This window comes from Onychostruthus taczanowskii, unplaced genomic scaffold, assembly GCF_017590055.1.
Source record: "Onychostruthus taczanowskii isolate IOZ18803 unplaced genomic scaffold, ASM1759005v1 scaffold17, whole genome shotgun sequence".
In the NCBI taxonomy this organism is placed as follows: Eukaryota; Metazoa; Chordata; class Aves; order Passeriformes; family Passeridae; genus Onychostruthus; species Onychostruthus taczanowskii.
In genome coordinates this window covers 6,050,866-6,063,753 of record NW_024498906.1, presented here as the reverse complement: position 1 = coordinate 6,063,753, position 12,888 = coordinate 6,050,866, and the positions used below count along the sequence as shown (strand labels likewise).

The following is a 12,888-nucleotide window of genomic DNA, read 5'->3' as shown; positions in this document are numbered from 1 at the left end:
AGAAAAACTAACAGGAACAGCAACAACATTAATAGCAAAAGTATACAAAAGACTGTGTGATTTACATACAAAAAAGGATATTCACTGGGCAAGTGAATATCTGGATATCACTGGCCTGACCACCAAGACAAAAGGCAAAAATGGCTCCAGACCCTCCATGGTGCCCTTTTTCCCCCACCCCAGCCAACAGCCCAGGTTTCTTCCAGAAGTGAGGATCCCAGTTTCCACCCCTCAGTAATGACATGGAAGGTATGGAGTATGGAATACAACCTAGGCTCATCCATGAGGCCAGCAGCTCCATCCTGTGCACAACCCCCAGCCCAGCCTCTGCCCAGCCCTTCCCCTCTCTCTCACATGACTACAGTGAGAAAAACAGCTCTGTCCTGGCCAAAACTGGGAGAGTCAGTGAAGTAGTGCATTTGCCTTTAAAATGCCATGCTGCCTTACAGCACAATAGAGATTTGCTTTGTAGCAACTATTTTCTGAGGACAAGGAGCCGCTATAACCTGAAAGAGCTTTGGGTGGTGAACACAGGTTATTATTCAACCTTTTCTGTTTGTATATCTAACATAAATTGTTTACAAATTAACTAATAGCAACAGATACTGTGTTATTAATGATATAAAAACAATTTCACTGAGTCTACAACCTGAGCATATATACTTTGCAAGTGTTTTTAGCTTTAATAATGCTGACTATGAAACCGTACTAAAGGGAAACTTTCCTTTGCAAAATTTCTTTTATGTTTCTTGTGACCTCGGTGTAGTGATTGTTAGACTTTCAGATCACACTTCTAAATCCTTCTAGTTATTTACAGTTCCCAGGTATTTAATCTCTTCTTGGTTGCAAAGCAACTGAGTAATTGACTTTGATTATATGGAAAAATTGGTGTGGAGTGTTAATAACACTTCAGTAGTCATGGGCTCTGCCATGACATGGTTAGACTTGTTCTTGTATAGAGAATTACAATCTAAATTTGCTTATTTACTTTTCCCCCCTCCATGGAGGAGAACACAATTTCAGAATAAATGGCAAGGCAGTAGCATAGCTTGTATTTGTTCAAGAATCATAAAACTGTATATCAGCTGTTGATTTTAAATAAATAAATAAATAGATCAAAAATTATAATAACCTAGTGATCTGTGTTTCAGGATAAGTGCATCTATTTATTAGTGTGCTTCTGTTCACTATATTAGGCATCCTAATAAATAAATATTTTCAGCTAGAAATAACATTGCTACAAATTGTAGCTTTTTTCCTTGAGAATTCAGAAAAGAAGAAAATTAATACCTGGCATTAGTTCATTTTTCGTTTCATCTATTCAAATTCTAATAACCTTATTTTTAAAGAAATACTGAGCTAGTCTTCCAAATTGCAGGAAATAACTTTTGAAAAATGTAATGTTTTACTGATTTAGAAATACAGAATTGAAAATGGGAGAGAACCTAAAGGGAATTTGATTTTCTTCCTCCCCTGATGTTTTTTGTTTGAACTATTTTTATCCCAGAAGAGGATTTATATTCTACTGTAGTGCTCTCTTGCTTGGTCATTTCTGAGTTTATAAAAATATATAGGATGGAAAATTAAATCAGCTGAAATCCATTTTGTCTCAACACCGCCTGTCCCCAGGAGCACTACAATCCAATAAAAATACAGGGTGAATTTAAAAGCAAGCTAAGTGTAGCATATTGAGCTGGAGGCTGACAAACCCAGGTTTCAATGAAATTTGAATCAGACTACACTAAACCCCTCAAAGAAGAAACTAAATTATTTGGAACTAAAAAGATGGAGACTGTTAAACTGTCCTGGGACAGTTCAACACTGTATGGTTTTAAATATAAAATGAGAAGTGCTCTGGCCCATGAATAGTTCTCCACTTGGACACCAAGTGAGCTGAGGGGGAGAATCCTCAGTGCTGGGAAGCTGCTGTGGCAGGTGTAGGGCAACCACTCACCTTGCTGTGCACAGGGATCCTGCTCTGATTTAGCTGCAGCTGCTGCTTGTGTAAAACCTTCCCATAGCAGAAATTCATCTGACACAGGAGAACTTTTCTCCCTAAGTCATCTCATATTTTCTTCACAGTGCCAGATGTTCTTTTCTGTCTCTTTCACTGGTTGTGAGAATTGAGGTTTAACATAAGCCAGTGCTAGCGGGAGACTCCTCTATTTGAGGGAATTCTTCACGGAAATGTCAGGCTGGCATGAGGCCACAGCCTTGTGTAAGTGCTGCTCACAGAGCAGGAAAACAGACTTTCTCTGTAGGCACAGTTGGCCTTTTCCTGAAATCTGCTTCACACTAAGTGTGAGAAATACCCACGATGGAACATGTAAGGGCATGGATCATGCTCATAATTCTGGTCACACCTGAGTCCTAATGGGACGTAGTCACAAGTGCAGAATGAGTTGGCAGATGTTATTGAGAGGCCATTATCAATTGTCTTCAAGAGTCACAGCGACTGGGAAAAATCCTTGCATCCTGGAAGAGAGCAAGTGTCGCTCTCACCTTCAAGCAGGACAGGAGGAAGGACACAGGGACTTACAAGTTATTGAGCCTCACTCAAATCTCTGGGAATGTGATGGAACAGCCAATTTTTTTAAACCATCTCCAGGCATATGAAGGACTAGAAAGTTGCATTGGAGGCAAGTCACATGTGAGATACCACAGTGTTTGATCCTGAATCAGTATTATTTAATATTTGTATTAATGGAATGGTCCCTGGGACAGAGCTCACCTTCAGTAATTACCCACTTGATACAAAAGTGGGAAGAACAGCCATTACACCAGATGGTTCTGCTGTCATTCATACAGACCCTGACAGCATGGAGAATTACACTGAGGGGATCTCATGAAGTTCAACAAGGAGAAATGCCAAGTCCTGTGTCCTGGGAGGAAGGCAACAATATTGTTACCTGTGTCCAGGTAACAATACACACTCAAAACCAATTGGCCAGAAAGTGACTCTGAAGGTCTCCTCTGAAGAGAAGAGCCTTGGGTACTGGTAGACAAACAGCTGACAGGAACACACACTTAAAATCCAGTTATTAAAGTTACTAGGGAGATGCCTCTGCCTGAATTAAGGTGCAAACAAGACCATATGCCGAAGTTGATACTATGGATTTTATTGAACAGTAAAATGTGAGGGAGAGAGATAGAAAGAAATAGAAAAGGATTGAGGGGGAAAGAGGGAGGGGAGAAAGACAGTGAGAGAGAGAAAGAGATCAGATGGCATGATAGTCACCACCCATGGATCCAGTGGTATCCCATTGATCCTCTTCACCCTGGGCTTCTCAGTGGTGGGAGTTCCAAGGTTGCTCAAAACTTCTCACCATTTATACACTTTAGCAAAAAAAAAAAAAAAAAAAAAAATAAAAAAAAAAAAAAAAAAAAAAAATGAAAAAAGAAAAAAGAAAAAAAGAATCAATGCTCATTGGCTACACAGTTCTCTCATTTAGTTGGTTAAATGATTCCCTCACTTCCAATGCTGATTAGTCCCATGCTTGTTCTTTCTCTTCGTTTAAGCCAGTAGCCTCCTGTCTTGAGCCAGCAGGCTGTGGTTCTCCCCCCACCGGACCCAGCCACAGCCGGCTACCAGCACAGTTGCTGAGCTGGCCTTCCCACAGAATCCTTGCAGTGAAACATCTTTCTCCCATCTTCATTTACCTTTCCTTAGACCTGAGATGATTGGACATTAGTACCACCTTTATCGTATCTCAAGTTCCTGTCAGGTGGGTTAACTCACAGTCCAAATTTCAGGAATGGAGAAGGCATGTTTGGGACAGGATGGGCTTTGGTGGTCACAGATGAGCAGTTGCTTCTTTGCTTGGTTTGCTACAGTGGCAAAGTCCTTCAGTGATCTTAAGAGCATTTGAACAAATGGTGATCTTTAAGTCTCTTACACAGACCCTCATGGCACAGAAGGCTGACAGCACCCTGGGGTGCATTAGGCAGAACATTGCCATCAGCTTCCTCTCTGCTCAGCCTTGGTCCACCTGGAGGGCTGGGTCCAGTTTTGGGCTCCAGAATATGAGAAAGGCATGGATTTCACTGGAACAGGTCCACTGCAGGACCACAAAGAAGGTCACAGGACTGAAGCACTTTCCTGTGAGGAGAGGCTGAGAGAACTGGAACAGCTTAGCCTTGAGACTCAAGGCAGCTCAGTACTTTATCAGTGTGTATAAATTCCTGATGAGAGGGAATGAAGAGAGAGCTGGACTGTTCTTGGTACTGTCCACTGACAAGAGACAAATGAAAACACATCACGTTCCACCTGAATATGAGAAGAGACACCTGTGGCTGTTCAAACACTGGCACAGGTTGCCCAGATAAGTGGTGGAATCTTGATCACTGGAGATATTTAAAACATGACTCGACATTGTCCTGAGCAACTGGCCCCACTCTGGGGGCTAAGCTAGATGATCTCAAGAGTTGCCTTCCAGCTTCAGCCAGTCTGTGATGACAGCTTAGAGTTCTGTGAGAAAAAAAACCCATTTTTTAGTGCATGCCTTTGCAATGATTTTCAGTAGACATACAAAATTATTTGGAAACCATTATGCATTTAAACACTAATAACAGGAAGAAATTTGTGTTCTTGCCTTCAGTTTTTGTACATGTACAAGCTTGCATGGTCTTAAAAAGTTTATTAAGAAGTGCAAAGCATTTAATTCCTAATGTTTATTCCTGTATAAAGGCAAGATATGAACTGCCTAAATAGTAAATACCATTGCTGAAAAACTAGAGAAGATTTTCAAATTATTTGATTTTTTTTCTTCCTTCATAAAAAGCTAAGAAAAATGTTTTAAATTCCTCATGTTTAGGCTTGTAAAAATGAACATTAGTGGAAGAGCATACTATCTACTGAGGTCTTGCATTTACTGTATCTGGGGGAAACTAACTTCGGGATCAATTTTAATTTCCAATGTTGTGCTCTAAGCATAAACATAGTGTTCAAATCAAAGGCTGGTGTTGCTATAATTGCCAGTCCATAAAATTTGAGAAATAAAAATCTAGAGATGATGCCAAATTGCCTTTAACATCTTATACAGGCATCGTGCCAGTTCCATCCATAACCAAATAGATAGAGACTCATTTCCAGAAGCTGGCACTGAACATTTAAATCATTTGATGCATTGGTGAAATGAACTTTAAAGTCTCTTTTAACTCCTGTTTGCAACGAGAGAAGGGTACTGCAGTATATGCACCATGAGATTCATGGTCCCTCCTCCCATGAGTATGGGAAATACTAATGAGTCTTGATTTTTACCAGTGTGTTCAGGGTGACTCAGGACAATATAGCTGGGAAAAAATATCACACCATAATGCTGGAGTAATTGTCCATACGTGGTCTCACATAGATGTTTTTAAACCTGTTTACAAGTCCAAGTGTTGTTAAGGAACAACAGAACAGAATAACACTCAAAATGGGTCCGCTCCCAGCTATTTTTCACACCAGAAATGTTGCAGGTAAGTAGGAGCCAATAGGAATACTGCCTATTTTAAATCATAATTGTAAAACTTAATAGCTTGTTTTTAGTTTCTTATTGAACAATTGCATACCAGTTGCAAATAAATAATTATGATGTATTGTCTGTTTATTAAATAAATTTTTTAAGACCGATATAGCTAAACTCAATCTCAGTACTACTGAGGTGTGCATGAGGATATAGGATTTTGTATGTGCATGCTGTTATTTTCCCCTGTCAGTGTGGCAAATGCTAAGCAGCAATGATTTCATACTCAGTAAAGCTGCATAAATGCTACTTGTTCTGACAAGGCACTGTTGTGGACTATATTTAAACATATATGGTAGTTGTTTGGATCAGTTGGAATAAGGACAGTAAATGTAAAAAAGCATTTTTAATGATCCATTGGCATTTTTCAACAGCAGACAATAAAGAAAAAACAGTCCTCATTTTAGTCTTTCTCTGTGCACAAGGAATACTTGATGTTTTGGGAATATACTTCCTTTTCAGGGTGTATTTTCCAATTGTCTTCATGGGCTTTAGTCACCCTATTCCATTAACATCAGTGAGCTGGAAGTTACAGGCTCTTGATTGAATTTTGATTGGACTCCTGAACTCTGTGTTTGGCTTGTCAGCCACAGGTTAAGCATGTGGTTGAGGGAGAAGGGGTTAAGAAATAGACTCAGTGTTCCTTTCTGAACTTTATGATGAATTCAGCAACAAAAACTCCATGAATCTAGAAAAACATTTAATAATGATTATATATATTATAAATATAGACTATATATGTTATTTATGTATGTTTATATACAAGTATATATAAATATATTATATACATATATATATGTACAATTAGTATAAAATACATAATACTGATATTGAAATAAGCTTGTTTTCTTTGTTTTACTCTTCTACTTGAATGATTAGTGAATTTTCTTTTAGTTTTTATGGAACCAATTTATGAATGCTAAAAGAAAAAGCAAACCTTTTCATGGCATTGAAAAAAAAAACCCTTCCCCTTTGGTGAGCCTTTAAATAAAAAAGACCTAGATTTTTTCTCTCTCTCTTCTGAACATTGGGCAGCCTTCCAAAGCAAAATCAGTCTGTGTTAGGGTTCCTTAAATAAAAGATAGGCTAAAACCAGCCACATGGCATGTGAAATGTGGAAGAAAAGACATCTGAAAAAAAACCCCTAAGCATCAAATTTTCATAAATGGAGTTGGTATTCTCTGAAAAGAGGTGAGGACTACCTGGTGGTTTTTACTACCTTGGAATAGGATACCCAAAGCACAAGGAAATTTAATGAAAAGTATGCAGAAAATTATTTGTAAATAATTTTGGGAGGCTTATCCTGCGTCTTCTAAAATATCTTAGATCTGTAATTACAGACACTATCCTAAAATCCTTTTTGAAATTGACGTTCCAGCACCAAATAGAAAATACATAAGAAAATCCAAGAGAATAACCAGTAGGGAAAAGATTTGGCTTGGTGCTGAGCACTGCAAGTTCAAAACATTGCTATCATAATAGGGATCATTATGAACTAAAGGTCAGCAACTCTGCAGGGACAAAAATAACCCAAAAAACCCACTACAGCAGTGTTCAGTTTTCAGAAAGAAAGCTGCACACAAATGAGGAAGCCTGCCGAAAAGGAACCAAAAGGACAAAGTGTGTGAAGGCAGCACAGAGGCACAGCATCCTGAGAACCAATCCATACCATCCAAATGGTTTCAGAATGACCTGGAAAGATGGGGTGGCTAAAGAAAATAATAAAGAAACCTATTTGAAGCAAAAATACAAAGAACAAATCATCCTGATTAAGATCATTAAACCACCAGAACCAGATGGCTGTTTGGTCAAGTGTTCTAATGGAAGTGTAAAATAGCTGTATCTATTAACAGCATTTTCTGATTTAAAATCGGGGGGTTTTAATGAGGAGTGATGAGGGACACACATGGTGATAATTTTCAAATACTGCATGTAGTCAGGCCTGTGGGCCTACAGACACGGAAATCTGGGAAGGGACATTCTGTAAAAGAGAGAACAGTTTTGTAAAAGTAGGTGTGCCTTACATTTCCAACTGGGCCTTTAAAGAAACATGGGCATAATCTTTAAGGGGATATAGGCCATTGCCATTCCCCAGAGGTGTTAAGCAAAGATATGTCGTCCAGGAAAGAAATTAAGTCTCAGTGAGACAACAGAAAAGGTCTTCTAATGGATAAATAGCCAATTATCTGGTAATTTCCTGTAAAAGATGGAAAACAAAAAGCACAGATCAGTTTTCCCAAAGATGAAGATGATGTGCTCTAGAAGGTCTATTCGGTCCAGCATGTACATAAATGAACTGGAAAATAAAATTATTGATACAGAGGCACGTCTTGATGACGCAAACCTATTCAAAGTATTTAAGGTGATGACAGACTGCAAACAGCTATGGAAAGCCTTCACAGTACTGACTGCCAGCAAAGTGATGGAAGACAAAATCAAATACTAATAAATCTCAGGCAAAATGTAGAAAAAATTATCCCAACTTTCTGTATACAGTAATGATCTCTTTAGGCATTTCAAACATTCCCTTAACACCATGAAAGAGGTCTTGGAATCATAACAGAAGTGAATTTCCAAATGAAATGTGAGGAATTACTGAAAATTACTGAAAAAGCAGAAAATATCATGGTGCCACACTGTAAGTCCCTGTTGTATCTACAATATGTATATAGTAGGAAGTGTTAGGGATCCCCGATGTAAAAACAATTATAACAGACTATATAACACACTAGGTAAAAGGTATCCAAGGACAGAATGAGTGGTCTTGGAGTTTGTCTTATTTTATACCCTATATCTTCGGTTTGTATTATTTTTTTTGTCTTTTTTTTTTCAGATAGCTATTGTATGTGAGTTACCTGCCTAGGCTCCCTATATAGTCAATTAAAATCTGCTCATTTCTGTTGCAGTTCAGAATGTGATTCTTGTCATCCTATAGTAAAACGTCACATTATGTTCAACTCCTGGCTTTGATTAGCTGTGGAATATAAAGAAATAATGTAAATACAAAGGCAGCTCACTCAGATGTACATGCCTTGTAGACACCCACATTTAATCAAATATATCTCCATCTTTGCGTCTTAAACAAAAGGAAGGAAAAAACATGATATAGGTCTTGTACATCCTGACACAGCACAAAGTCCACTAGGAATGGTTGATCTCTGTCTGTTATGAGCTAAGATTTAGGTCCCAAGTGCGTCTCCAAAAATAGGTTTAAAATCCCCCAAAACTCTGACATAAATTATAAACTTACCATAAGATATTTTGGATTGTATAAACCTATGTTAGTCCAAAAACCAAATATGTAATTCCTTGGAAAAGATTCCATCAAGATCTGTTTGATATAAAAATATAGCTTCTGGGTCCATAATCTCTGAGACTCAAGTTGCTGAGCTGGAAGAGCGCAAGGGACAGGGAAGCTGATGCTTTCCCTTACTTTCTTCCTCATGGAATTGTGTTGGCAAATATCAGACAAGGGACTGGTCAAGATGAGCTTTTCATCTGACTGATTATGGCCACTGTGTGCTCTCTAGACTTTTAGTATTTGTCTGGTTAGGATGCCTGTGGTATATGTCTTCTAGAGTCCTTGCTCATTTTCCAAGGCATTTTGAAATATTTTCCAACAAGACTGTACGGATCATTTAAAATCCAATCTACCACCTACAGTATCACAAACCATTGAAATTCTGTCTTGCATAAGGACAGTTATAATGAAGATAATTTGGGGCTTGTTGTCCTATCGTTGTTCATACTGTGAACTCATTTGCACACTGAGCAATTTAATGGGTACATCTTGTTGTGATAGTAATACACTACTACTCACCATGTATTTTGGTTTTTAAATTACCAACAATATAATACTTTAATTTTTTTCAATATAAACATGTCATATGTTTAATACTCTTTATGCAGAAGGAAAAAAATAGAAAAAAATCAATCAGTCTTGTATTATACAAAATTATTATTAGAAATATAAATATTTCTGTAACACATTTCCAGTAAAAATTCTAAATTTCCACTCCTACAGTGCTTAGCTCTAGAATCATGTAGGCTGACTGATGGAGTGGATGTCTGTGATAAACTATTGCTTAAAGAAGGCTTACAGTTGCTGATTTTTTAATAATACAAAGTCATATTCCAAATCTTTCTGTGGTTATTTTTTTCCTTTTCTGTCTACGGTTTTCTAATTGTAAGCTTATTGGCATTAATTAGATAGCTGTTCATTGACTAGCATTCCTTTTTTTGTTCTTACTGTTTATTGTGTTTGGATTTGGCCAGCTAATAAACAGGCATAGCATAATAGAATACAGAATATTGAATTTAAAGGCAAAAGCTGTGGTATTTTGTGCACTGGAGTATTATTATCACATTGCAAAAATCATTATCCTTGCAGCACAAAAAAAATTAATTAGGACATTGATTGAAGAGAAGGCAGAAGATGAGTTTTCTTCTTTACTTCCCTATCTATTTCATTTCTTTTGTTGTGGGTTGCTTCTGTGCTGTAGCCTTTTTGGTCTGTAACATAACTTACAGTTATGCTGAGTAATTATGAAAGATTTTCTATTTCATTTTAATTTAGGTATAATGGCTGTGTAATTTACGTAATAATTAATGTTGGCGTTCAAGTGAGACCAGTACTTTCAAGTCCAAAATGCAGATGTAAATAATTGGTCTGAAATCAGTCAGATACTTTAATATATGTTTAAAAACAAGTGCCTGATAAGGCCTGTGTGCTTTGCTTAAATAATGATGTTTTTCAATCAGAAAGCTGACCCTAATCCCATAAAATTAATAGAAAATTAACTCAATTTAGTACAGGAATTGCATTAAAGTGCATTGTAGTGTAGGAACTGATCTTTGCATCTATTGATTGGCATTTATTCTGTCAGTATTTTTAATTTTATATATATATATATATATATATTAGTGTGTATTTATTTTTTATTATATATTACCTTCCTTATATATTTTCTGTTATAAGTTATCTAAATATATGTACATGTATATGTATATCTATATTTTATGCAAAATGGTTATTGGTGACACTAGATTAGGGGTGTTCTCTCATCTGGGAAACAAAGCAACATGGGAGGAACTGAGTTGATCATTCCAAATGTAAGCCACAGAGTCATGATCAGGCACCTTGGGCCATGGTAGCAGATCACAGGAAAAAAAAAGCAGTAAAACAACCATTTGTAAGTGAAGTGCTCAGATAGAGGTGTATATATTTCTTCAGCCTTTGAGGCCTTTACTTTACAACAACAAATGTCTGCTTTTACAGCATGTTGTTTGTTCTCTGAACTCACTTGCTAACTAAAAAGTTCAAGGTAAACACACATATAACTCTCTAGGGTAAAACCAAACGTGAGCTGTCTTCCTTTTCTTTGTATTTCAGACCTTGCTCAGCACTAAACCATAAATCTGTCCTCACCAGTAATGTCAGTTCTACTCCAGTGGTATAAAACTGGTGAAATAGGGAAGTTAACTGTTATGTTATGAACTTGATGTAAGCATTTTCTCTCATATCGTGGCATTTGCTTATTTCCCACACTTCCTTTCCAAAATACACATCCCTTCTGATGGTGTATTTTAAAGATTGATCATTAGAGTCATTCACTGTATGAGTACCACTTAAGTCAAACTCCTTATGTTGCAGGGTACTTTAACATAATTGATGGAAGTCAAGTCTGGTTTTAAAAGATGTTTGAGGAACAATTTTTCAATGATGTTTACCTTTAGTGCTCTTCATGGCATTCTAATGTCTATGAATGTCTTCATATTATTTACTCTTAAGGTTCACTGAGATACTGGATGGGCTTTTTTTTTAACCTTATTTTGTATCATGTGTTGATGAAAAGATCACTAGGCAATAATTTCAGGTTATTTGATGAACTAAAATGAGATGCAGACCACATGTGGCTTATATTAAAAATGCTGAGAGAAAGGAGCTATAGAGCAGACTAATATAGCAAGTAAATTATTCTGCCTTTGTGTGCAGACATCATATGGCAATAAAACATGATTCTGAGAATGACAGAATTTGTCCCTTAGAAAAGACTCATTGTTACATATTTTATCACATTAAAAATTCATAAATGTCTGCTTAGAAAATATAGATATGGAGCAGTGGAAGATCTACATAGAGATTCCTCTCTGATAAAGTCATGGTGCCCTGAATTTATCTGAATGTACCCAGCTACATCATGGAGACATCCTCATCAGGTTGTTGATTTTAAAAAGAAGAAGTTTGTAACTGGCAGATTCTGGTTTTCACATACATTATTGAAATTAATAGCTAAACTGCTTTAATGCATGGTTTTAAAGGTTATCTTAAAAGAAACATTATTTTGTTTTTTTTCTTTTAAATATGAGCTATGTAAGCCAGTTTGAGCTGCATAGCAATTTTTTAAATCTTTTTTTTTGTCTCTTTTTTTTTTTTGAATGGACTTCTCATTATTAACCTTTTTATTTGTAACACACACAATACCCATGGTAAACCATGGCCTTGGGTCTGTAAAAGTTTCATATTTTTCCATTTGTCATATTTGGGAACAGCTGTCTTCCTCTATTTTCCTGGGTTAAACTGCTCATCACTCCCATCCATCCTGACTGAACATGTTAAACACAAATATGGATGAAGCAGGAGACAGTGCACCTCCCAGTGGGTGTGCTGGTTAGAAATTTGGATAAACTGGGCAGAGGTGGCTGTGAAGGTTCCAGATTCTCAGCACCTTCTGAAATGCCAGGTCTTACACTTGAGACCAAAAGTCCATATGAAGTTAAATAAACAGACAGGTAACTGAATCATGGCCATATGCTCTTTCCTTTCAGCTTGGCACATAATATCCATACATTACTAATCAGCTGGTAGCAGAGCCCATAGTTTTTGAGGTTAGTGGTCATATTTATTTGTATTTCTATTTGATTCACACAGGTTTATCGAGCAGAACTTGTTCCCCTTAAGGAGAAGGTGCATCACGTCAATGAGCTCGCTCACCGCTTCACTCCCCCCGACATTCAGCTCTCCCAGTACAATCTCAGCTGTGTGGAAGACCTGAACACAAGGTGGAAGGTGCTGCAGGTATATTTCACATGACTTTTTTCTTTATGCTGCATTTAAGTAAATATTTCTATTTCTCTGTGCTTTGTTCTCTGTGGAATAGCACCAAAGACATTCTAAGGAACGAAAGATGAGAAAGCCCAAGAAAATGTTTTATTGTTACCATTCATAAATGCATTAGAGAGAGGCCCAACCTGACCTTGCTGATAGTTTAAAAATATAAAGGGCAAGCCACATGTTTTGCACACATTTCAAAGATAATATATTCTCTTCCACAAAGCTCAGGAAACATTGTGAACAATTCAATTTTTACTGTAAATTATT

General features: G+C 37.0%; 1 protein-coding gene across 8 annotated transcripts in view; it reads left to right on the top strand.

Moving 5' to 3' along the window:
- DMD (dystrophin) overlaps positions 1–12,888 on the top strand; it is a 1,147,932-nt gene that overhangs the window by 977,135 nt on the left and 157,909 nt on the right. For all 8 annotated transcript variants that reach the window (XM_041399749.1, XM_041399747.1, XM_041399750.1 and 5 more), the window contains one exon: positions 12,439–12,585. In XM_041399749.1, the coding sequence (XP_041255683.1) occupies positions 12,439–12,585 (147 nt within the window). The remainder of the gene's footprint in view (positions 1–12,438; positions 12,586–12,888) is intronic.